This window comes from Gymnoscopelus braueri (genome assembly GCF_963280865.1).
Source record: "Gymnoscopelus braueri genome assembly, chromosome: 19".
In the NCBI taxonomy this organism is placed as follows: Eukaryota; Metazoa; Chordata; class Actinopteri; order Myctophiformes; family Myctophidae; genus Gymnoscopelus; species Gymnoscopelus braueri.
Window position 1 is genome coordinate 34,832,467 of NC_137621.1, and position 27,572 is coordinate 34,860,038.

General features: G+C 43.1%; 1 protein-coding gene across 2 annotated transcripts in view; it reads right to left on the bottom strand.

Moving 5' to 3' along the window:
* Window positions 1-1,007: 1,007 nt before the first annotated feature.
* The window catches only part of atrn (attractin), a 162,872-nt gene continuing 136,307 nt past the window's right edge, over window positions 1,008-27,572 (bottom strand). For both annotated transcript variants that reach the window (XM_080413852.1, XM_080413851.1), the window contains exons 27-29: window positions 19,849-19,956; window positions 10,267-10,381; window positions 1,008-6,928 (exon numbers count right to left, since the gene is read on the bottom strand). In XM_080413852.1, coding sequence (XP_080269978.1) covers window positions 6,804-6,928; window positions 10,267-10,381; window positions 19,849-19,956 — 348 coding nt within the window. In that variant the 3' untranslated portion in view covers window positions 1,008-6,803. The remainder of the gene's footprint in view (window positions 6,929-10,266; window positions 10,382-19,848; window positions 19,957-27,572) is intronic.

Genomic DNA, 27,572 nt, shown 5'->3' on the forward strand with positions numbered 1-27,572 from the left:
AGTGCTCAACGAATCACAGTAAGAAGGGAAGTGGTTTGAATTTTACATTGGAAGGCTCCGATCCACCCAGCCCATAGACCATTTAATTGGAAGGCTCTGGTCCCGCCCCGCCCATTGACTAATCAGAATCTTCGGCGGGAGTTCGAGAGCCCTTGCACATACGACGCTTGCCAGCCAAAGTGGGAAAAAAAAAGAGGCAGTTGAACGGGGCTGGATTCCAGGCTAGTTCAACGGTGCTGGAGATTAGCTTTTCACAGACGGACACATGGATGGACAGGAATGAAAACATAGTTTCCGGCCAGCCTGGCGGAGACAACAAAAAACATTCAAACAGTTTTGTGTTTTCACATTTAATAATAGACAAAAATGTTCTGTCATTCTTTTATGTACATCTGTAATTACAAGTTCAGTAAGCTATTATCCTCAAGTTTTACGCGCAAGTTTCATCAGCTTCTAGTAATGCTTGTTCGTCTTTACATTGCTGTCTCACATACAAAATATGCTATGTACTGTACTCACATTTTAAAAGCCTTGAGAGTTTTGCCATAAATGATTTTTTAAACCATTCAACAAATGTCATTCACAATACTTTCTCATTATTTACAAAAACAAAAAAGATCATAGCTGCTAAATTATACATATTAACAAACTACTTCCTCATATATATATATATATATACACATACACACACATATATATATATATATACATATATATATATACATATATATATATACATATATACATATATATATACATATACATATACATATACGTGTGTGTGTATATATATATATATATATATATATATATACACACATACATATATATATATATATATATATATATATATATATATATATATATATATATATATATATATATATATACACACATATATACATATACATATACGTGTGTGTGTGTGTGTATATATATATATATATATATATATATATATATATACATATGTATATATATATACATATATATACACACACATACATATATATATATAATGCCGCTATACAAAGAGACAGAGAGAAAGAAAGAGGATGACAATTGACCTCACAGTGGCCCTATTCCAGTGTTCAGATCTGTATCAAACTATGGAAAAGTGTTTTAAGTACTCCACATTAAAGATCATGTTTCGTGCTCAGTGAAAAACACACATTTATATTTTACACTTTTGTAAATAAATTTCCATTTAAAATACTTTTCCATTCTGTGTAAATGCTCAACAAATAGCTTGCTTACATAGTTTTAGGGAGATTTACACACTGTTCTTACAGTATAGTGTTTTTGGGTAGGTACTGTAATTGACCACATTCATACAGCTGCCAATGCAATGTTTCCCTTACATCATACATACATCCTGTTGGGGTAGGGTCCCCACCACTCACAAGTATGACATAAGAGCAAAATGGCTGCCATGTGAATATGATCAATAAGCAACTTAATAAGATGGAATAAAGCCATTGTAAAATAAAAGTGCCACCAAAGAGAGTTTGAGGCTTGGAGACCAGGGGTGGATTAAGGGAATTGCCCCTTGGTTACGATGGCACTGTTGGGAAGGTACGGAGCAGAAAGCTGGGGTGGGCTGACCTGGGCAAAAAAACAATTCACAAGTAATATGTTGTTTGTGCCAAATGGGTGGGGTTTGCCATGTCAGATGATGCACCCAAATGCATAGACTATCACAATTGTAAAGTCAGTTGAGTTTCCTGAATGGTCGTTGAACTGAGTTTTCTTGATGAATAAAGCCCACTCGCAGTATAACCATGTTAAAATGGATGTCTGAATGACTTGAAAATACTGTTGACCCAGTTATGCTTGACCATACCACCTGGCATTGATGTTCATGCTTTGCCCGAGTGGAGGTGTGAATGTTGTGGTCCCCAGTCTCAGGGCAGACAGAGGGCTGTGTAGTTACTGAGCACAGATGCCTTACAAAGTAGAAGGGAGACTGACTAACACACATTTTGTCTTCTGTCCCATGGAAAGAATCACTGATAGATAAGTGGAAGTGGAAACATAAACCCAGGTCATGACCTTTGATAAAGAGAGCAAATTAATTACTGTGTAAGTCTGGGGGTTCAGTGTCTTGTTTGAGCACACTTTGACAAGCTTCTGTCAAATCCATAACATTTTGTTATGGGGCAGGCCTCTTTACCCAAAGGGTGATGCTCTCTTCGTGTGAATAGGGGTCAGTTTAAACATACATTTTCAGGCTGGTTTATGGATTGGTGACAGCCTTTTGTCACAACCGTACATTCATTTACAGAGAACAATCGTTACCCTTTATGGGATTAGTTCTACAGTACATTTGTATCAGCTGTAAAACAGGGTCCTTCAGGGGAAAAAAAAGTGTATACTGTATATGAAATGCTTGATTCCAAAACAAAGTTAAAAAAATAATAAAGTAAAACCTCCTTTGATAAGGTGATTGCTGGCATGAGAGGAAAACTTGCTATTGCATAATATGTTGATTAAATATTGAACTTATTGAATATTGTTGAGGTTATTCACAATCTGAAGCTCTCTCCCTAGTCACATTTTAAAGGTTGTAATCATCTGTGCTTTTGTTATATTTTGAACAGTCACAATGTTCCCCCCAAAACATATTTTGGGTGAAACCCCTGACAGTGTGACTAGTGATGTGTTTTTGCAGGCTATCCCAGAAATTATTTCTGGCATGGGTTCATAGCAGATTTCCCATTTTCGATAAATTAAGAAAAATAGCTCTGTAGCAAACAAAGGCTTAAGATATTCACATTTTGTTCAACAATGAGCCATACACAATTTATATAATTTTAAAAAGCATATAACAGCTTCATGTCTGAGATATTAAAGGGAGGAATTAATGTCGTAGAACAAAATGTTAACCTCTCTTAAGCATATGTTAACCACATACCCTTTTTCTGGATAATTCAAAAACTAACAAACATTGGATCTGGTGAAGGAACCCATTGCTAACAAATTGTTACAAATCATAGTGTTTGAACTTGCTGGGAGTGGGGTTTACTGCAATAGGATAGTTAGTGCTGGATAAGATGACAATCCCAGAAGCATCCTACATTTTTTCACAGCAACATATAATCTTTGATGTGATTAGCTAAACGCTGCTAAACACTATTCATTGTGTTATGTGTCAAGCTATGTCCATCTTGTACACCAAGCAGGTTAAAACGAATCCCTAGAGTTGATTGCAAAATAAATTTGACTTGAAAGATTGAAGACAGTACAATCATCAGAAGGGCAATAAACCTATTATTAACCTAAGTATCCCAAAAGCAGTCAGACACTTTCATCATTGTTCAAATCTGTAGACAAACGTATCCAGTCACAGTCAAAAAATCCCCAGCATTTGTCTGGTGGTAAATCTTCCACACTGATCTCCACAGAAGTGACAGAATTGAAGACAGAAGTCTTAAAAACGGCAAACCTTGGTCTGACTTAAATGTTTTTTTTACATGTCTACATGTAAGGAAGTAAACGGAGTGGATGAGAAGTACTTACACTGCGCAGGTCTGACAACAGCCTTGTGAAGTAATGTCGTATCAACACCATTCAAAGGCCATTACAAACACCCTCAAACTGCTATAATTACAGAATGTCAGCTTTGTTCATGCTTTATGCCCTGGCCTTTTCTTCAGTGCTAGAAATGTGCCCTTTAACAAGGAATGCGAACAGTTCCAATAGGCTGAACGCGTGCAAAGACTAGGAACTGAGTAGGATGGGTTTTTTTTAGGGCGAGAACGCTTGTTATTAGAACTTGTATTAGTCGTGCGAGGGCGGGGAGTTAATAGCTTGTGCGGGGCTTGTGAACAGAAGCGAAAATTGTACAGGAATATGCCCTGCCATTAGAAGAGTGCAGGAGCAGCCTGCTGAATACTGGCGCAGTACACAACCAGTGACACTGCTACAGGGCAACTGTCATGGATGTAAAAAGAAAAAATAGAAAATGTTAACTGATTTAAGCCTTGTTCCATTATTTAGCAAATTATTATAGCTAGAGGGGATGGGAGTTCGAGTGGAAAAGTAAAAGAAAAACAATGTAATGTTGGTACTGCTAACTTAAAAAAACAAAACAACAAAAAGTGTTGAAAAACAACAACAAAAACAGACCTGAGACCTGACAAAGCAAAGTTAACATCCTTTAACGGATGCTGCTGCTCTACACTTTCGCAACTCCCAACGCTCTTTACAACACTGGAAATTTCTTCTGAGATTTCAAAGGAGTGGCTCTGTTTTAAATAAAGCATCTCTGGGACATTATTTTGCCTTTCAATGTGCCTGAATTTGCCTTGTGTTCTTCATTCCGGGTTTTAAATATTTTTTCTCTATAGCCACTAACAAAAAAAAAATGGGGTAGCCGATTTAAGATAAGGGTGGTGCACGGACAGGTAGAAGTGATAAAAGAGGTGGGAAAAAAAGAAAAGAAAAACGTCTTGGAATTGAACACACACAGAACAGGACATAATGGAGGAACCCCAGGAGACAAGGCCAGGAGATTCTGAGATAATTCCAGGAGGTAATTCAGTGAAAAAGCGAGGCTCTATTTTTTCTTTACCCTGCAGTGTACCGCGGGATGACTGTGCGTGTGAACAGCTCCGTTTCACAAAGGCGCCAATATGATCAGAGGAACTCCTGCGTCAACCTCCTTTATCACACAGTTGAGTGTCACTCTGGTGACGTCTATGTTAGCACACTGTTATTGTCCAAGTTGTTTTACCCCATGTGCTTGTTGTTGTATTGTTGGTGCTATAGGACTCCATTGTAGCATCGCCAATAGCAGCGCAGACACCACGGAAACTAAGTGCAGAGGGTAATTGGGCAGCCTCAGAGAGCTTGAGGACATGGAGCAATTGGCACTGAACACACTGGTTGAACATGCGTAGCCTTCGGGAACAGAGAGAGGCAATTAGAGGCCATGGATTTCTCAGGCAAATATCTCAGAGGTTGCAATATCTCCCTTTACTGTAACCTCACTGTCACTCTTCCTCCCTTCCTCCCTCCCTCCCACGGGCCCTTCAGAACTGTGGCCCCAGATCTCCTCTAATGCAGATCAGACTAATCGTTCCAGCCAATCCTGTGTCAGCAGATCTATACTCCGGCTGTTCCAGGAGCACGACGCAACCCACAGCACTGCCAATGGGACGATCGTTAAGTACCAATACCAATAGGGTTCTGTGTGTGTGTGTGTGTGTGTGTCTGTGCTTTTGTTGTGGCTCAGAAGAGTTAATTAGCTAGAAAAGTTTGAATGAGTGCCGGGTTGCCATCTAGCTAGAGTGCAGATGACATGTGTGCCAGGCTGCAGTTCCCTGTGTGCACTATTCTGCGCACGCCCACTATTCCACTATGGCCGATAAGTTAGAACAGCCAGGCAAGTAGCCACCCAGACGACGTGGGCAGAGAGGCCGACAGACAAAACTTAAAAACAGATAAGAAAGAGAAAGTGAGAAACCAAGAGAAAGCAAAGTGTTGAGGGGCCCATTGGGAATAAAATGGCAGAGATGCTAGAAACAGAAAAAAAGAAGCCAGCCATGGGCAGATGGGATGGGACAGATAGACAAACAGAGACAGAAAGCTGTAGACAAGCTGTGAAGACAACACCAGTTTTTAGAGAAAGTGTGTGGTGGAAATCACAGAGAGGCCTATTAGAAATGTCACAGAGTCTTTAGATAAGGTCTTGGCTGACACTCTACAGTAAATCCTCATTAAGGGGAAGACTGAACATGCTAGTTTAGTTAAGCGTGGAGGCCAAACGGTACAGAGCTGCACTGGTGACATGAGACTTCAGCGCTCATCCAGAACTGACAGCCACTGCCCGACAAGAAGCGACAACGTAGGAGTATGTAGGAGAGGAGAGGGTGTTGAAAGGATTGGAACTCTGTGTTGTGTGTTTGTGCCTGTCTGTGTACAAGTAGTACACAACCGAACAAGATTATATGCTCAATTTGTTCCTGTCTTTAGAAAGGGGTATGGGGGGGTTCAGAGAGTTGAGGAGCAGAAGATGTGTGTGTATGTGTGTCTGTCTGTTTATGTATGTGTATGTGCGTGCATTAGGCTCTAATTGAACAAAATAAGACCTTATTCAGTTAGTTTCCATATTTAAAAAAAATTATAATAAAAGAACAACAAATAAGTACAGCAACAATAATAACTTAAGTACAACATGACCGACTGAACAGGGGTTTTGTTGCAGAGTCTCTTGATAAAAAAAAGAAGAAAAAAAGAAATACACCTACATGATGAGGATCTCTTTCTAGCAGCAAGCCGTGGCCGCCTCGAACACTAAACGAGGCGGGTATCGGACAAAGGTTTGGGATGTTTTTTTTGTTTTTTTCACTTCCTCAGTAGGGTGGAGGATGGAGGCTGGGAGAGCCCCCTCTTCCTCTTCCTCCTCCTCCACCACCCTCATCCCTCCTGTCTCTCCCTCCCTTTATCCAGTTTCTTGTCAGTTTCAGGGGACCTCGGGGTTCCCCAAGTGAAGGAAGAAGGGGGGGAGTGGAGGGGGGGAGGAGGCCCAGTCGAGTCTTCAGTCCACCTAGACGACAGCCAGGCCCCCTCCCCTCAATCGCTCTCTCCACCTGACTGTTCCAGTTCCATGTCCCAGCATGCACCTCTCCCCTGCACGGCTCTGGAGGGCTGGGGGAGTGTGTGTGTGTGTGTGTTTGGGGGGTCTCTGAAAGGGACCGGAGGCCGAAGCAGGGGAGGAAAGGAGGCAGAGGTTGATGGGAGGCTTTTTGTTAGGGGCGGAGACTGTAAGGAGGCGCAGGGGGAGGTGAGGAAGGGCGTGGTCAGATACAGGTGGCGGGCTGTGCGCTGGGCTGCTGCTTGCGGCTCCGCAGGCCTCCCGATTTCTCCTTGTAGCCCACACACATCTGCTGAGAGACATCCACCAGGGCACTGGCCACAGCAAGACCTACACACACACACACACACACACACACACACACACACACACACTTTAGTTTATACATTATTTTAGGTATATGTTATGTTACAGAACCTAAGCACATACATTTGGCTATCAATGGATGCCACGGCTGCTACGGGAATTCAAACTACAACCTTTAAATTTATGGGACGCTATTCTGAACAACAGGTTTTGTCTCTTTCATGCACGCACGTATGAAATAATTCTTTGACGTTTTTTCTACTCTGCTGAAAACACTGTCTGCTTGGGGAGGCTCTTTCTCCATCATAACCAGTCACAAATATGCATATTGATGCTCCCACACGTCTGGACATACAAAAGCAATGCGTGCACATTCTCCAAATGCATTTGATCGTCAACTTATGAGATGCTTCATTACCGCCAGTTAATGCACTACACGCTGTGAACTTCCAGAGAGCAAACTTGCGTTCACCTTCATCTCTGATGCAGGCTGTGTTTACCCTGCGCCAACATCTATGGCCTATACCAATCAGCGAAAACACGCAGAAATCCCTGAGGGAACGGCTGCGGATAAAATCACATCCTGCGCTAATCGTACAGCCCAACACGTCTTCAGCGTTCCATGTTCAGACCATTAGCCCACTCCTTGATCTGAAGAAGTGAGGGAGAGTAGATCAAAGCTGCCGAACGAGGCCCAGATGCTAATCTGAGAACTGCCTCCTCTCGGCTATTTGGAAGCACCTGTTTCTGCCAGCGGACATTTTGAAAACAGATGTAGGGTCAAGGTTGAGGTGACCGGAGGAGCTGAACAATAATGAGGCTGATGGGAAAACTTGTTGTAAGTGCTAGTGTGTATGCTAGTTTATGTTTACTGCATACTGTGCATGTGTGGCAGTGTATGTGTGAATGTTCTAGCTTGTGTGATTGTGCATACTATTGTATACTGTATATTTCTGTGGATGAATGTCTATGAATATGTTTATGTAGACAAGTGGTTCTCAACATGAGGTCCGGGGACCCCCAGGGGTCCTTGGGAGGTTCCAGGGAGTCCCCAGCAAAATGTGTTCATCTAGCCACTTTATCCACTTTTTACACTTTGGCAATTCAAAAATATTTTTTTTAAACTTTTTTAAAACTTTTTTTCCTAAATCTTCTGGGGGTCCCTGGCACAAAATATTTTCAAAAGTGTGTACTTATGGAGCAAAGTAAAATGTGGGTCAATAGATTGCACAAGACACTGCAGGATGCTGCCATATTTTGAGCACGTCCTCAGATGACACAAAGAAATCGCTAGGGGCGCTCATGTTTGACGTTTGCCTTAATCTTAAAACTGACTAGAGGTGCAACAATTAATCTAACTAATCAATTTAACGGATTATATAAAATAAACATAAAACAAAACAAAAATCATGTCAAGATGTGACATGTGAGCGTATAGATCTGCTATTATTATTCATATGTCATGAAAAACTGGAGGCAGATGCTTTACTTTAGAAAGGCGACTGAATAAAATGATACACATACTGTAAGCACATTATTGTGTTTTATTGATAATTGTGCTACATTGCGATTCAGTCCCCACATTTAATTCCACTGTGTCCCAGCATGTCATTGCTATTGGATTGACCATACGGTATGCTAATGAATCTCTAGCGGCGTAGAGATACAGTAATTGATCATAGGCTAGTGATCATTTCAAGCTCGGTTTTAACCAGCAATACAGTACCTGTGCTGTGTGTGCTGCCTCGATTAAACACATCAATGAAAAGTGTAATCATTGATGAATTCAAACAAGAATGGACTAAAATAACACATCCTATATGTAAATGGAAAAGTTCTGGAGGGAAGGAGACAGAATAAGTTCTAAACTTAGTTTTAGATTGTTACTTTAGGATGAATCTGTAATGCTATAGAAATGTAGGACAGAGTCTACTCAGATTTTTAAAAGTAGGCTATAACTCGCTCACCTTGTGTGTGCAAATCACCCCACAGACAGACAGAAGGACTATTGGGAGGTATAGTATATTGCCAAAACATACAGTACGCCTGCTTAGGATAACTGCTGTAAATGTTTAATCGTTGACAGATTGTATTGTTGCTCATTATTTTCATGACATATGACACTTAGCTCTATCTGTGACCTCCCGGGCCGCTACGCTGTAGCTCCGAGACTCATAAGAGTCACATAAGCATTGCTGTCCTGAATTTGGGATGCTGGACGAAACCAAGTACTTTCTTGACCTATTTCCCAAAGTTTTATACAAAAAGGTAGTTCAAAGCTCCTACAGATGTCTGTAGTAAAGAAAGGATGGGGAAATGATATTTCTCTGTGAAACAACGGTTTAAATCAGGTTTTTTTGACAGCCTGTGCCTTAACACGAAAGCACGTTTCAGATCAGCAGCAGATCAGCACGACACATGACAAATCTACCCACAACAATGTTTAACCTTACCTGGACCACTCCTCAAACATCCCTGATCACAATTAAGCCCTGGATTTCTTATTCAATAATTTCTAGCACATTTGTACCCTATTAAATCCTATATTTTGCATTTGAGGCTACCTTTCTTGTTTGTTATATTTTTGCCTCATGACTTGATTCTTTCACATTGCTGAGTGTTAGGATTTCTAATTAGGGAATAAGTGCATAATTAAAGCAGATTTTTTAAGACCTCTGAGACCTCTGAATTTAAGACTTAAACCCTAAAATATGAGCCCTTAAGACATGTTAATGCACAAGAGACAGAGAGCAGAGAACTATTGCAAACTAGTCTCAGTCTAAAGTCTTCAATCTGTCTCTTAATGAGTCTCCAGAAGACCCCAAAGGAGCACAGACAAAAAAGAACAAAAAAACTAAACAAGCTAAAGGTTGAAAGATTGCATCTTTAATGTGTTAACAGTCTAGACTGAAAAAACATTAAGGAAAAACAGACAGAGGAAGAACAGAAGATGAAGGAAATACTGGAGGGAAGAACCAGAGAGAAAGAAGAAAGCAGAGACGAGAACCCAAACAAGGAGAAGATGCTTACCAACATCTGATGAGGAAAATAGATGGAAAAGACATGAGGAGCGAGAGACGATGAGGGAGAGAGAGAGAGAAGAAAAACAGAGAGAGAATGGGCTCAATTAAATGAGGGATTATAAACAGAAAGAATCTAAACCTTAAAATGCTGCAAAACAACAGAGAGGGGGAAAGACAGAATACATACAGAGAGAGGGAGAAGGAAGCATTAAAAGAGTGGTTCGGAGCAAATAAAAAAGAGACTGCATGGTCTTGCAAAGAATTAAAGGATGCAAAGATCAAATAGAGGGAGAATAATGCAGGGGGAAAGGGCTGAAGAGAGGTAGTGAGGCATCTTACCAGACTGTCCGGGGGGAGGGATGCCCCCGGTGCCTCTGGGTAACCGGACGAAGATGGAGAGCACGGCCGCCTTGTTGCCAAAGCAAGGCTCTAGGGCGATGGGCTTAGGGACCGTCTGAAAAGACAAACAACAACAAACAAAAAAGGAAAAAAGCTGACAAACAAGGCATTATACATCGACAAGCCTCACAAATCCCATTCAGCGCCAGCGGTCTTCAAAGACACGGACAACAGGGGCTTTGCTGTGACTATCCCTTTTTTCCTGTAAAGACAGTACACAGAGCGGAAACAAACACCCCACAAACCTCTCCCAGACCTTCCAAACAATCCCTTTAGAGATATACACACAAGAAACTGGATGTCCCCCCCTGCTGAGTGCACACAATTTTGTGCCAAAGTGAGAGGCGCTGTTATAACCAGGCTCAGAGGCAGTAACAATAAGGGAGACACAGCAACTGAATATACCCAACTCAAGGAATTTAATTAACAAATAAGCCAAGAAATAACAAAAGAGTATATTGTGGAGTGTGCCAGCAAGTTCATCAGCGGTGTATGTGAGTGTATGTAATGACACGAATGATGTCGGGGTCTTGTAGGATGCTGAACCACACAAACAGCAAACTAAACAAGAAACGTGCAATTCTGGGTGAGAGGGAGATATATAGAATGATGCTGGATGTAGAATGACCGAGTAGACCTGCTTATGTGCTATGGGATGCACAGGGCCCAGGTGAATGCCATAATCCCCGTCTCCTGCCAGCTAATAGACAAAAAGAGGTACAGGAAAGCAACCAAGAACACAAACACACAACCAGCGGACGGAGTCAGGGGGGCTGTCACAGGCATGGAACACGATTGGCTATCAAACGGCGCAGACATGAAAAAGGCCGCAGTCTGAGCATCTGAGGAGACGAGATTGCAACAGTGGGCCGCTCGGTGTAGCACGGTACACTACAGTATGTGTTCCCATGTCTCCACACACGGGGGGGGGGCATGGTGAGCTGAGACACTCACACTGTTTCTAATATTGTCTGTCTTGTGTTGATCTGCAGCTCATCCATATATATACAGAGGATCCTCCCACACTTCTAGGGTCCGTATCTCCGGGCGCAGCCAGTGCCTGTTCCAGTATTCATGGCTTTTCCTCGGGTGAGGATACAGGAAGGAACAGAGCCCGCTCTGCCCTCTCCTGAATATGGTTACTCGTCTACCTCGCTTGCTCTCTCTCCCTTTATTTTTTTAAGTCCCAGAGCCGAACAACAGGGGCTAACAGGAAAGTAGGGCATGGCATGGTCTCATATCCTTATGACACCATCACACAAATAGTATTTGCATACACACAACTATACAAGCTTGTATGCGCGATTGCGCGCTGCACACGCACACACACATCTCAGCCCAAATCCCTGCCCACATCAGCCAGCACACTGGAGAGTTAAGCTCAACTCCCACTGTGGTATTCCAACTACAGTGTGATGTGTGTGTGTGTGTCTGTATATAATACACAAAAACACACTTCTTGCTTTTTCTCCCTCTCTCACGCACTCAAGCTCATATACGTGACTCACCTTCTTAGTCGCACATAAAAATACACTTTCCTTCCACTTTGTCACACACGCACACACACACAAGTGAGAGCACAGAGTGAGTAGGACAGTAATGATATTCAGACTCTGACCCATTTTAAACATGCCATTCTGTGCTCCATCTCTCTGAGGCTTACCTTTCACACTAGCACCAAAACCGCCTGTCACACAAGCAGCCTGGGAGCTGCTACACAGACCTGTGTGTGTGTGTGTGTGTGTGTGTGTGTGTGTGGGAGAAGGTGAGATAGAGCGAGAAATATGTTTGCGTATTCATGTGTGTGTGTATGGGGGGTGGGGGGGGGGAAGGTGAGGCAGAGCCAAAAAATATGTGTTTGTGTGTGTGTGTGTGTGTGTGTGTAAAAAGGATGATGGTACAGTAATGGGTCTTGTATGCTTTTTGACTGTGATTGTGGGTGCATGTATAATATACAGTATGCCTGTGTGTGCGTGTGTGTGTGTGTGTGTGTGTGTGTGTGTGTGTGTGTGTGTGTGTGTGTGTGTGTGTGTGTGTGTGTGTGTGTGTGTGTGTGTTAGTTAATGTGGGGGAGAGTCAATCCTCCGTAATGCTCTTATATGTGGTACAATGGGGACAATTCTGTTTTGGATGCATGTTCTCGTGTAACTGAAAACGTGTTCTCTTCAGGTATGTCCAGCAGGCAGAGGAGTAACAATATTGAGCCAATAATAAACAACTCTACTGGCCCTGTGAAAATATAAAATTATGGAGATGAGAAACACACGCTAAAGTGTGTTCCAGGAAGAGAAAAATTTAACTTTCTTTCTCTCTGTGTTTGTGTGCGTCTCATACATTAAATGTACTTAGGTGTCCCTCAGTTTAGGACAACGTTTCTTAGTTGCGATGAACAGTTTAGTTGAGATGAGGGAGGAGAGGGGAATAGGCATAGTGTGTCTGTGTGTGTGTGTGTGTGTGTGTGTGTGTGTGTGTGTGTGTGTGTGTGTGAGTGAGAAGAGGTGTGAAATGAGCATGCAATGGAATGAATGAAGAACACTGAACGAAGGGCTTGGATAAAGTAAGTGGGCAAGTGAGTGAGGGAAAGCGTGCAGATTAAGTGTGTAGTGGTTTTGAATTTTTTTTTGAGTGTTTTATTGTGTTTGCCCTACTGTTTGGCTGCACAGCTGACTCACTGGGTATGTTAGCTAAACTACAACGTCACCAGTATGAGATGTGTTAATTAGTGCGCTACATGTCTACTGTACATTTAGAGAACATTACCACAGCAGACTGCCCTCAAGGTCAAGTTTATTTGTCCCAAACTGGACAATTAGTGCAACTTGTATTCGAGTGTCACCCTGTGATACCTCCCCAACCCCAACCCCTGTATCCCCTGGTTGAAATGTACGGTATGATACGTTTAAGCTGGGCTCACAATACAGGAGTTTTAAAATCCTAAACCAAATTTCGAAATTGGGTTCCATCACGCACGTAAGGAGAATATTACTCTCTATAATCTCACACATGCACACACACCACAAGATGTTTTAATAATTGCGCATCAAACACTAGAGGATCTGGCTGAACAATGAACCACCACACATTTCCTCCATCTCAGCTGTCCAACACACCTGTCCAACAGATTGTTTTATTCATGGTTGCCGTGCTCTCAGGGTCCGGCTTGTTTACCGATCTCCTGTCTTATTTTACCACTGTTGTTGGCATCGTCGTTGTCGCCTCACGTTCCAAAGAAATTACGCTTTTTTTGTTGTTTGCATGGTGAGTTGACTGGGAACAGGACGAGAGAAAGGACTTGCTTCATTCACCTGGCAAAAACTCTTAAGAGGAAAATGCAACGCCGGTGGATGATTCACGTTTTGACAGACTTTGGTTTAGGAATCGAATATGTGGGTGGGAAGGCTGTGTGTGTGTGTGTGTGTGTGTGTGTGTGTGTGTGTGTGTGTGTGTGTGTGTGTGTGTGTGTGTGTGTGTGTGTGTGTGTGTGTGTGTGTGTGTGTGTGTGCTGTGCTGTGCACGCTTGGGGGGAGAGTCATGCCTCTCTGAAAATAAGAAAAACCTCAGCTGGACCGACGTTGGGAAAAAAAGCGCAATTTATCTTCTGTCAACAGCAGCACCCCACTCCATTTTCTCTTGAGAAGAAATTAAGGGACTTAAAAAAACCTTCTGTCAATTCAATTATTTGTACTTTTAAATTAGCTGTGTGTGCATATGCTTTCTGTGAGATGTTCCCTCAAAGCTATTTTCTCTCCTCAGAGGCATTCCTGAGCTTTGTTTTAGACCACTGAAAACCCTTCCAAAACACACAGAGTTATCAGGCTTGTCCAGGCAGAGTGGGTTAAGGTTTGAGTTAAATTACCTTCAGTAATTAACTGGAGCTTCCTGCAGCATTCTGACCACTACTAAGCGGAGTTAGTTCACACACACACGCGTATGGAAAGATACAAGCACACGTGCGTGCGTGCGTACACGCACACACACGCGCACACACACACACACACACACACACACACACACACACACACACTCAGAAGCATGTGGGCTGTGCATATGCATACCATGCCCACACACAAGAGTAGCCTGAGCAAGTGAGCATATGCACCTTCGTGGCGGTACACCAGAATGCACCTGGTGTATTTAGCAACAGCCAGAGATGTCTTCCTTTCCTTCGCCCCCGCCCAGCCCTAACAGAGTTGAACTGCCTTTGGCTATGAGTCACCAGGCACATCCCATTTCCAAAAAGGAGCCCCAACTGTGATGGAGAGATTGAGTTTATTTGTCTGGGATTCCTCGTGTGTGTGTTTGGACAGGCTACAATAATGCTGGTGCATTAATATTGCAAAGTAATGACTCTTTAGACTGGGAAAACAACAGCTTGACAAATGGAGGTTTACGGTAACTCAACAGTTGTTTTTTTATGGGGAAAAAAAGAAAACAATCTGCCTCCTCTATTATACTGCATCTTTCTATGGATACAGGTTTTGATAACATTCACTAATCGGGATGCTGTGGCTCTGACGCTATATATGCGTACAACGTAGGCAGTTAGGGAATTTAGACTTATCTTTACACAGTGAAGTCCTGGGGGTTAATTTAACTCTAAGAGTAAAATTAACAGTCAGGATTTTAGTGTGTACTACTGTGCTCTTAGCGGCAATCTCTAGTCTAGATAATGCTTCAACAGGTAACCTAATGTAAAAATATATAATATAATACAAAAAGCACAGGTGATAAACCAACATGACTGCCCCATATCCACTGCCACTATCTTTACTTGCCCCCCCTTGTGTCAGACCCCCCCCCCACACACTCTCCCTTGGTACTGCTTATAAATAAAAAAGCGGAGCGGAACAGCGAATCGCAAAGGTAATCATCTGGCTGTGACCGTCGGCTCCATTTGTAGGGGAGAGCGAGAGAGGGGAGCGGGGAGGAAGAGGTGAATATATCTCACATCGCCAGCATCAGAGAGGAAGACTTCCTACCACGGCCGTAAACAACTTTAATGATTTCCAACCTCAACCCTCAGTGTGTGGTGTAACTACACACACACACACACACACACACACACACACACACACACACACACACACACACACACACACACACACACACACACACACACACACACACACACACACACACACACACACACACACACACACACACACACACACACACACACACACGCTCTCGCTAACACATGTACTGTATACACCCACCCCCACACTCCATTAACACCATAACCTTTTCAATCAGATTTTCTATCATAGGTCATAATGACTTTATGGTTGCCTTGCTGATAAAACAACCATGGTCGTGGATGTGGACACCTGCTAGAGATAACAGTGTAGTGTAATGACCACAATTTGATATGCATTAGGCCATGGACCCCCTTTTGATAAGATCTTTTATCTCTGGGACTACTATATAAGAAGAATATGTTTTACTGTTAGGACATGATTTGGTCTGATATGGTCTGACATTTGGTCCAGAATTATTTTATCATTGGCAATTCCTATAGAACAGCTTCCACCCGGCTCCCATCAGAATTAGACACCACCTGTCACCAGGCTGGCCATAGACTGTACTGTTCCTTGTGGATCTACCATGTGGATTTAACCTGTGTATATTATCTCCCTGCCCTATGTGGATTACCATTCTATGTGAACCAATGCGTTGATACTCTTTTGCACCTCGTCTAATCTCATGTACATACCTGCTGCTAATGTGGACCTAACAAAGTGTCACCACCTCGCACCTTATGTCTAACCTCATGTACACACTGTACCAGCTGGGTTATGCCATGTGTATAAATGTAGATATGCCTCTCCTTGCCATGTTTTTCTTTACCGTTGACTTTGTCTCCTTGCTCTCCTCTTCACCCACTTCTTTAAACCCGTAAACATGTGATGTGAAAACATCTTGTGTACGCTCTGTTGTTGTATTTACTTGTGCAGTACAATAATGGTGAAGGTGAATTAGCTAACACTCATTTAGCTGGAGACCCCCAGCAAGCCCCTCAAGGACACCTGGTGGTCCCCAGACCCCACGTTGAGAACACTGGCATAGTGTATGGTAGCATAGTGATGTGTGGCGTTGTGTACTGTATGGTAGTATAGTACTGTATGGTAGTATAGTACTGTATGGTAGTACAGTATAGTACTGTATGGTAGTATAGTACTGTATGGTAGTATAGTACTGTATGGTAGTATAGTACTGTATGGTAGTACAGTATAGTACTGTATGGTAGTATAGTACTGTATGGTAGTAGAGTACTGTATGGTAGTATAGTACTGTATGGTAGTAGAGTACTGTATGGTAGTAGAGTACTGTATGGTAGTAGAGTACTGTATGGTAGCATAGTATTGTATGGTAGCATAGTACTGTATGGTAGCATAGTACTGTATGGTAGCATAGTACTGTATGGTAGTATAGTACTGTATGGTAGTATAGTACTGTATGGTAGCATAGTACTGTATGGTAGCATAGTACTGTATGGTAGCATAGTACTGTATGGTAGTATAGTACTGTATGGTAGCATAGTACTGTATGGTAGTATAGTACTGTATGGTAGTATAGTACTGTATGGTAGTATAGTACTGTATGGTAGTATAGTACTGTATGGTAGCATAGTACTGTATGGTAGCATAGTACTGTATGGTAGCATAGTACTGTATGGTAGTATAGTACTGTATGGTAGTATAGTACTGTATGGTAGTATAGTACTGTATGGTAGTATAGTACTGTATGGTAGTATAGTGAAGTGATGTGGACGGGAGCCATTGGAAGAGGGGAGAAAAGCTGCAAGCAGAAGATCTAAATTGAATCTCTGCTACTGCTCGGCTCCTCTGCAGGGGGCTGGATTGGGAGACTAGGAGAAAGGATGGGGAGGGGGGGGGAATGATGGAGATGGAAGAATAGGAGACAGGGGAGAAGGGGTTGAAGGAGGTCTGGCTTCTGATGCAACATGGTTTTGGGCAAGATACATGCCTAGACACACGCACATGCACACATGACACAAATCCTTAGACAGACTCAAGAGATGCATACAGACGTACGCACGAGCATGAGCACACACACACACACACACACACACACACACACAATACAGAAATCTCCCACACACACACAACATATGAACAACAGATAAGAGCAGCAGTAGACCTCAGAGGAGATTAAATCAGTGGAGGGTAAGTAAGGACAAGAGAGAGGAGAATAGGGGAGAGGAGACAGAAAGAGGATCAAAAGGGAGACACAAAAAGAGGATACAAGAGGAGAGAGAGGGAGAGAGAACGAGAGAGTTTCATGTTTGGTATCTTTGGCAGTGTAAACATATGTTTTCTCATGTAAAATAAAGCCCCTTTGAATGGAATTGAGAAAGACAGAGAGAGAAAGAGAGAGAGATAGAGGAGGAGAACCAGATAGAGAGAAGGATCAACAGCTAGATAGAAGGCGTAGCAGATAAAGAGAGAGAGAACATGATAGAGGGAGAAAGAGATCCAGATAGAGAGACAGAGGGATAAGCAGATACTGTAGAGGAGACGAGGGAACCAGATAGCTAGAGAGAAGGTGGGCCAGATAGAGATGAGAGAAAAGAGAGAAGAGAGAGAAAGAGAGAGAGAAGCAGATAGGGGGAGAGAAGGAGAACCAGATACAGGAGATAGGAGCATCTCAGTGATCTACTCTTGTTCTAGCAGAGTCAAATAACCACAGTTCTACCCAGAGAGGCCTGCAGCCTTCACTGATAGTAACCTTGCGGTTGGAAGCCAAAGCCCTTGAGATGCATGGGCCCTGTCACTGTCCCGGGGCCCCAAGCGACCCTGCCGAAACAGGCCTATAATTCTGCAACGCATCTGCATTCCGGGGTCATCCATCACACAAGTATACAGTCATGGGTGTAAGCGGGCCCTACGGCTCTGTGCAGAGTGCCGAGCACTCTGTTGCCATTTCTATAAGAGCAGCCATGATGCCATTTAATCTACTGCGCTGCAACTTAAGCTCTACTGATGCTGCCACTGTTATCAATCAGTCAATCATAAAGGTTTGGGTGGTGTAGTTACCTTGCCGTGATGTAATTCAAAACATTTGACAAGAAGTCATCAATAGCTGCTCTCTTGATCAGAAATTGGTATTCTAAAATTGTCTCCTCATGACTTACATTGCACAGTGAAACAGCACAGTGAAACAGGTCTCCTGAACTTTTAACCCCTGTGGTGTGGCACACATCAACTGGCCGTCATCTAAACGGCTATCCCTTTTGCCCCTTGTTGGTCTTATCTGTAAATCATCCGTACAGGTCCTGCTCACTTTACTATTTTATTGTATTGATTCAGAACAGTGGAGATAGACAGGAAGGGAGGGCATGACACGCAACACAGGACTCCAGTTGGGAATCGAACCACAGACATTTCAGTTAGATATCCCTGCCTTCTTACCGACTGAGCCACCAAGTCTGGCCTTCTCATATTACCTCTATCATTCATGAACTAAATTCTACTTCAAAGACTGCCAAATGTCTATTTCTAAATCTACAGTAATATTTCAATAGTGAAACAGAATACTGCTGAATGTCTATTTCTAAATCAACAGCAATACATCAGTAGTGAAACAGAAACCCTCTATTTATCACGTACAACTAAAATAAATAAACTTAAAGCCAGCTGCTCCACTCTGACACCATTTCTACCTCTAATGCTCCCTGTCACACCACCTCTTTTCAACTGTACCAAAACTCAACATTACCTCAAGACTTTCTACCATTAACGCACTCTATTATGACACCCAACTAAAACTCTTCCCCAAGTTCACTCATTCCAACTCTCAGAATACTTAATCCTCCTCAGCATCTACTTACAGTATGTTCCAAGTCGGCAAAGTTCAGCTAACCCGCCCATTAGAATGCACAGCCACCAACCCGCTGTACAGTACCTGGTCTAACAAGCAGCATTAGCACTATCACTCATCTGCAGCCCGTTTCCATCAAGCACGTCCTGGCTTCACACATGGGGCTGTGTTGACCTTCTCATTAAGTCGTACTAGACTTCAAACTCCCGGCGCTAAGTGAGCTTCAGTCTGGGCTCTCCCCGGCTGTCAAGGAACCTAATGGAATCACCCCAAGAGGGGTTCAACAGTGCCCCACAAGAAAAATAATCCTGCATGTGAGGATTATGGAATATTTTTTACTGTAGTCTAGCAGCAACCTAGATAAGGTGGTGACCGAGACCCTCTTGAAATTTATACAGGTATTTCAATACAATTACATTTTATTATAGAGCCAAATCACAGTTGTCTCAAGACACATTACATATAGAGCAGAGACGCGACATTGTCCAACCCTTAGCGTGGATTTTTGCGACAGTCGCAACAAAAAACGTCCCTTTAACTGGAAGAAACGTCAGGCTCTAGGGTGGGCGGCCATCTGCCTTGACCATGTCGTGGGGAGAGGGTGAGAGAAGAGAGACAGAGAGAAGGTACCATAGGTACTGTCAGGTGACAAGGACGAGAGAGAATAAAGGTCACGCTCACCTTGACATTTCCTCCAATCAGGTCAGGTGGCTCTTCGTCCGTCTCCAAGGCAACGTTGATGGTGGCGAAAGGCCGGCTGGCCATCTGCTGCATCTCCCTCAGCAGTTGCTGGTGGGGGGGATAGAGGAGGCCGAAGGTCAGTGACAGGTAAACAGACACTAATGTACTCTCCAGTAAAATCATCAGTGTCCATATAACTCAGAGAATGTACAAATGTAACCAAATGGACCCGTAATCACTTAAACCCTCTTGTCTCAGTGAAACGGACTTGGGTTGCAACTGTACTTGGACTGCTTTTTTCCATCTACACCAAAACTCTTCAGCAAATACAGACGATCTACAAGCTAAAAACTCGTCGCAATGCGACGCGCTTTGAGCTTGTAGAGTGGCTATTTTTGGCTAATGTTCCCCTCAGAATATGGACGCTGGAGTGGTTAAAGGGGTAGTTCACCCCCAAAATAACTTTTTTTCTATTGATTACTCACCCCATGGAGCCTTGAATTCATGGATATTTTTTTGTTTTTGTCGCATTCCTTCCTTTATTATTTGATTATAATAAATTTGTCCCCATTGATTCCGGTAGGAGACACAAATGCATTTGTGTCTCCTACCGGAATCAATGGGGACAAATTTATTAAAATCAAATTATTGGCTTAGGAATGTGACAAAAACTAAAAAATATCTATGAATGCAAGGCTCCAGGTGGTGAGGAATCAATAGAAAAAAAGTTATTTTGGGGGTGAACTACCCCTTTAAGGGTCCATTTGGTTACATTTGTACATATTTGAACAATATCGCATATCGTTATCGTTATTAAAACACAAACATCCAAGGGATTTAAAGAAACTAGAAAGAGGATATTTCAATTCTTGAGCATGTTTTTCTATTTCTTTATATAAATATTTTTTATATTTCCAGGTGCAGAGGAAGTCTAAACTCAAGACAGTTAAACACATTAACACACCAATAGCCTTGCTCAAGGGCACGTCCATGGTAGCTGAGGGAAGGGGGGAAACCATTGTTTAAACAACCCTTTGCTGACCTCGTCTAATCTCTAGACTACTATTGACCCCCATTTGAAACAATGGTGAGAGTGATGAACATGAGACTTTTCACATACATAGCAAATGACATTAATCTTTAGATTCTTATATCCGCAGGCTAGTTATGTCTATTGTCTGGGTGCCCACTACTGTATGCTCTGCAGTACGCCTACAGAGTAATTGAACTCTCCGGGTGTAAAAAGAAAGGACCTGTACTTGACTTTAAATTGTTACTAATGGCGAGGAGCAGAGGAGAATGACAGTAGCAGGTCAACAGACGGCGCTCTATTCTCTAACCACATGCCACTGCCAAGACTCTGCCGGCAGGCTCTCACCTCCCTCCCTTTCCTCCAAGTAATAATGGAGTTTATGTATGTGACAGATGTTGGGGGAAGCATTATAAGTGGTAGTTATTAAAACACAGGCACACAGGGCATTTTAGACCCATTAAGGATAAGCAGAATCTATAAACAGTAAGCCACTTGCAGCTGTGAGTATTGTTGGTGACAGGTGTGCTGGATAAAAGCAGGTATTTTATGTGCAAAAATAAATAAATTAACCAAACTCCTGCACACCGTTACTCGTAATTACAGCATTTTAATGCAAAATAAAGCATTTGATCTTGACATTTCCATTTGGTTTGCATGGATGCCTTTTCCTTTTACAGCAACACCCTGCTTTCTAACACTCAAGAAGGTCACACACACACACACACACACACACACACACACACACACACACACACACACACACACACACACACACACACACACACACACACACACACACACACACACACACACACACACACACACACACACACACACACACACACACACACACACACACTTCGCTGGTCGTTAAACAGCTACAGTACAATGAAGCAAATGGGGGCAATCAGGGTGTTTCCCACACTGACTCTGACCCTGGCACCGCGATATACTAGGAACTGTGGTTTATTCTGTTAAACTCACTGTAATGGCTTGTATGCCCAGTTGCCCGCTGAAGTATAAATCACTAGGCTTCAGTCAGTACATGCCTAACATTCAAATGTACAACCAGGAGAAGAGGTGGAGGGAGCTGTGGACTAAAAGGAGAGGAGATAGTGAAGAAAAAGCAGATGACATGCTGAAGGACAGGAAGAACGATAACACGAGGAGGAGAGGAGAATGAGGAATGACGAGCAGAAGAGAACAAAAGGCTGAGAGGGGAGGGGAGGGGAGGAAGAGGAGTGAAGTAGAAGAAAGAGGATGAAGATCAGAAGATGCGAGCGATGACAAACAGGAGGAGGAAGGCGTGACAGACAGCGGGAGGAGAAAGCTAAGGTGGGTGGGATGAAGCTGAAGAAAAGGAGCCAAGGAGAAAAATGACTTAAGACTGAGGATGAAGGAGGGAGGAAAGGACGGGATGAATGACATGAAGTGACATGAATGAAAGAGGCAGGAGGAGAGTCGGAAGAGTTTGAGGGAGAACTTGGATGGAGGGTAAAAGAAAGCGGGGGAGAGGAGGACAGCGAGGATGAGGATGTCTGATGTTCATCGGCGGGGGAGCATAAATAAGGAAACAAACGCTATCAACTGTCAAGATACAGAGACCTGGGAAAACCTCAGCAACACTTCTCAACAAATAACACACACACCCGCACAAAACCCCCCCCCAAAAAAACTGTGTTTGTATCTAATGGTGTATCTAATAGATGGTTAACTTCAAAGAGACAGTTCAAACAGGAGTCACAGAACAAAAGGTGGGAACTCAAGAGTACCAAGTGTGAACGTGTGTATGTGCGCGCGTGTGTGTGTGCATTTCTGTTGTAGTTCAACACAATCCATTACCCTCTGTCTCATTAGGGTGAGGCTTGGGAGTGAGGAGCAGACGGCGGGTATAAAAAGGAAGCACCTCCTACAGCGATTTGACTCAAAACTAAAAGAGAAAAAAAGGTAGAAACTGCAGGTGTATATGGTGGGGGGGGGGGGGAGGGGGCAGGTTGGAGAGGTCATACTGCAGAGGGGTTGTCGCGGTCTTATCCCCGTCACGCTCAGACCACAGTGGCTGACAATTAGTCATTACTCTATTGTCGATCATGGTCATTGACATTTTATGCCTTTACCATTGTACGGATGCTACTCAGTTTCTATGGGATGAGAGAGACGCACAGAAATCTCAATCTCTCTCTATAGAGTGAGAGAGAAACCCCCCAAAAAATGTCCCAGATTCCCTTTGAGGTGTGAGCCAACTCATTACATTTTGGTGTGTGTCTGGGAAATGTGTGCGCTTAGACCCCAGCCACCCCGCCCCCCTCTTTGACAACAGCTGCCTGTGGGAATGAGCTGAGCCCTCATTCTCCCCTGTGAATAGCTACTTTTAAACCCAGACAAAGAGCCTGGTAAGGAATCACTAACGTCCCAAGTTTTAGGCTGTATTACATAAATGGGTAATCCAGTTTGTCTTGCTGGTATTGATTCTGTGTGTGTGTGTGTGTGTGTGTGTGTGTGTGTGTGTGTTGGCAGTGTTTGGGGACTCACACACACCCATGTGAAAGCACCTGGAGCAACAAGTGTGGTGGGGTGTGTTTCTTTGTATAGACTGCCAAACGGTATAATGAGATCTAGGGGAGAACAGAGCCACACAATGGTTTAACTGCCTGTTTACATTTTCACTTCAAATGTACTTGTTAAAATGCATGACATTCACACTTGGTGCTTGATTTTGTGGGACCAGCAGAGCTGTCTTTGTGGCTGATTTCCTGACTTAATTACTTCTCTGGACTTGGTGATATTTCAATACTATAATTCAATTCAAGCCTAGATTCCTGCTGGTTGACCATTGTGATAAGAGAATGTGTATACATTATGCAGTATGTATTTATATATAAAGTATACATAGAGAGAGAGAGTGTGTGTGTGAGAGAGAGATATACATAGCCTATTGCAGTGGTTCTCAAACGTTTTTATGTCAAGGACCCCCAAACTAGACCGGTCTACTCGGGAAGTAGATGCAAGTTGCAACATACAGTATACATGCCCCACCCAGTTATGCAAATCCGTTTGTACCCGTTGCCAGAGTACCCATTGCACCCGTCTGTCCCTTTTATGCCCATATATGGAGTTCCTTGTCAGGCATGCCCAAATATGGATTCTAGGCTTGACTATGACGTCATATTGATGACATCAGCGTACTCCCTATATGGTGATTTGCAGATTTATTGATATTTTTGGGAGATCCACTGATCCAACAGACTTCCGACGACCTCACCGATCGGATCTGCGGTTCTGAGTACTCAATGCATGAGTACCTCCACACAGAGCTTGTTACATGGCGATAAAGCGTCAACCTGTACGAATGAGGCCTCGCCGAATTGTATGTGAAATATTTGCAGACACATTTTCGGATTATTTATTCGTCACGCTTCAGGTGTTTAAAAACCTTAAGGGTTAGGCTCTCAATGGGCCTCATTCACAAACCATTCTAAAGAAGACACTTTCTTTGAAACAATGAGCTTAAGTAAAATAAGTAAAATTGATGTTATTTTTATGGTGCTAGTACAGGGTTTTTGTATGTATGCATGTCCCCCGAAAAATGTTCAAATGTTCAATGAATGAAATCACAGCTCATTGCTACCTGCATGATGTCATGAAAAAAAGTGAATACTAATAAGTAGGGAATGCCCGTGCACGGGAAACCCATCAATTATCCCCTTTCTTCCCCATTCTGATGATTGATTTGAACTGCAGCAGATTGTCTTGACCATGTGTGCATACCTAAATGCATTGAGTTGCTGCCATGTAATTGGTTGCTTCATTAGACATTTGCCGTAACGTACAGTTGGACAAGGGTGCCTAATGAAGGCCATGAGTTTACATTCCCTGTGCACTATTGTTTGGCTTATCTTTATTATGTAGTCCTACTATGACTTTATTGGATATATTTCGGATTTGTTTTAGTAATAGTGTATGCCTTTCTCTATACTTTTATTTTTTTTAAAAATGACAGCTGTTGGCAAGTTTCATATACCATTAAATTTCAATGGCCCTTCAATCCAAGTGTCCAACTTGTCCAGAAACTACGTATCTTTGGACATTTTTTGAGGGTTCTGGCAGAGTGAAGGCTGAATTCGGAAGCAGCATCAGACACATTTCAAACATTTTGGCGGCACCTAACATGCAGAGGCAGCTGCCAATATCTGCCTGCAGACTACATCCTTTCTCTTAACTGGCGTTCCTTGATCAGAACTGGGCATGTGGATTGATTTACTGGACACGCTCCAGAGGGGGCAGTGGGGTGTGCTTGGTGGAGTAAACAAACTCTATAGACCGTGTGCCGTTTAGCTCTCTCTCTCTCTCCTCACGTATCTGGGCCTTTTATCCAAGAAAACAATATTTTTGTTTTGGATTCATTCAGAGAGAATCTGCTAGGATGGATGGCTCCCTGCTATAAGGCAGACATACAGTAGTGGCTGCAAATCTCCTCCACGACCCAGTATGCTTTAAACAGACAGCCTAGCATTACTGTTTTAACCTTCAATTGAGTCCAGGGGAGATTTGCTGAAGTGAGGAGCCAACGGCAACAACAACGTTTCTGCCTAGCTACCTCCTACTCCAGTCTGATTTAAAATGGACAGCTTCTCTCACTTTGATATCTTATCTAGGGAAGGTTTGCTGAACACATACTGTTTTGCAGCAATGCTGTACCCCACAGTAATACAGTAAAGACAAACAACTGGGAGCTACACAATACAACCAGTTTCCAGTAGTCTACTGGCCTGTTGCGCAAATTGGGGGTCAAGTGCTAATTTCCCCACCAGTGAAGCAGTTTTTCTTCTCTCTGTCTTATATTTTGAACAAGGAACTTTCAGGCTTTGAACCCCTGCTTCTCTAAGCTTTAACCACTTGAACCCTCTATACTTTCTTTACTTTAAATCTCTTTGCCGAAAATAGCCCATCTACAAGCTCACAACGTCGTCAAATAGCGACACATTGAGATCTGCCATTTTTGGCAAATGCCAAATGCTGGGTTCCAGTGGTTAAGGCCTAATGTCACCCCGCACAACTCAGGGATGAATTAATTTTGAAACAACAGAAGCCCTTGAAGCAATCCTACACAATATATGATTTGCACCAAACTTAAACCTAATTATTAAGCTGAGCTCTTGAGTGAGCGCAGCTGTACAGCAAACATTGTCTGCTGTGAAGATAACCAGCAGCTAAGAGTGACAGCACGGTCGCCTACCACTTCTTTAAATTGGTTCAGAGTTTTCTGCAGGGGTAGAATGAGTGTGAGTGTACTGTATGTGTGTGTGTGTGTGTGTGTGTGTGTGTGTGTGTGTGTGTGTGTGTGTGTGTGTGTGTGTGTGTGTGTGTGTGTGTGTGTGTGTGTGTGTGTGTGGACAAGAGCAAATACCCTGACTTTGGCAGAAATAGCTTTCCCAAGCTCCATTAATTGTGCATATACTGTATATTATGAGTATTACCTACTTATGAGGCCTGTGGACACCCACAAGCAACTGTACAGCCGTGCACATACAGTATGCACTCGGTTTGCATGTGCATTAACATATTTGCGGGCAATGCCGGGCATACACTCATTTGCTCCCATGCATGTGCGCACGCACATAATTGAGTGCATGCTTAGTGTCTGCACAGATGACAAAAATACACCTAATTATGCGGCATGTCCATTGGGACCTACACAAGCAAACATCTGCATACACGTACCTGCACCCTCCACAAACACTGCATGGAATTTTAAAAACATGCCGCAATTGCACAAAACAGCACATGTGCAATGAGACACGCACGTACGTGCACACTTTAATGAACGCACAAACTCATGCGGGCACATAGTGAAATGTTTACTTCGCAAACATAGAGATAGCGGTGCATAACCAATCACTCATCTGCTCATATGGTACATGCAATGTAATGCGCATGCTGACACACACACACACACACATCTTAGGGAATTTTGTTTGAGCATTCACAAAGTGAGCAGCAGTGTGCCAAAGAGATTGAGTGCGTCAGCAGTGTGTGCATGGGAGAGAGAGGGATGGGGCTGGAGGGGGGTGGGGGGGGGTAGGCGGTGGAAGAGTGACAGTAAGCTTAGGGAAGAGGGGAAGGAGATACTCGAGAAGGAGAAGACAGAATTGAGGAGAAACAACAGAGGCAGGCATTCAAAGCCTTCACCCCTGGGAAAAAGGGACTGTGTGAATTGTGAAAGCACACATACACACTCGCATGTGTGCACCCACACACACATTTACATAAGACATTTCAAAACACACACACACACACACACACACACACACACACACAGACACACAGACACGCGCATACAGTACATGCACATTACGCACATGATGCACTTTATCTACTCATGTGTGCTTCAAAACTCTGTCCATGGGAGAACGCTCAACCATCCCTCAGGATCACAGAGAGAGAGAGTGGTGGATGGGAGGAAGAGAGAGATTCGATAGTGAGATACAAAGAGACAAAGTATAGAGGAATGTTTGATGGAAAGAGCAGAAGAGAGGGAGAGAGGTACAGAGAGGACAGCGGCAAACTTCATCTGTGAAGTGATGTGGGCTGCTCTCTCTCTCTCTTTAGGAGTGAGGTTTGTGGTGGTAGAGAACTGACAGGAGAGCAGGCTTTGATCCCTCCCTCTCTCCTTTATTATAACTCTCTGCCC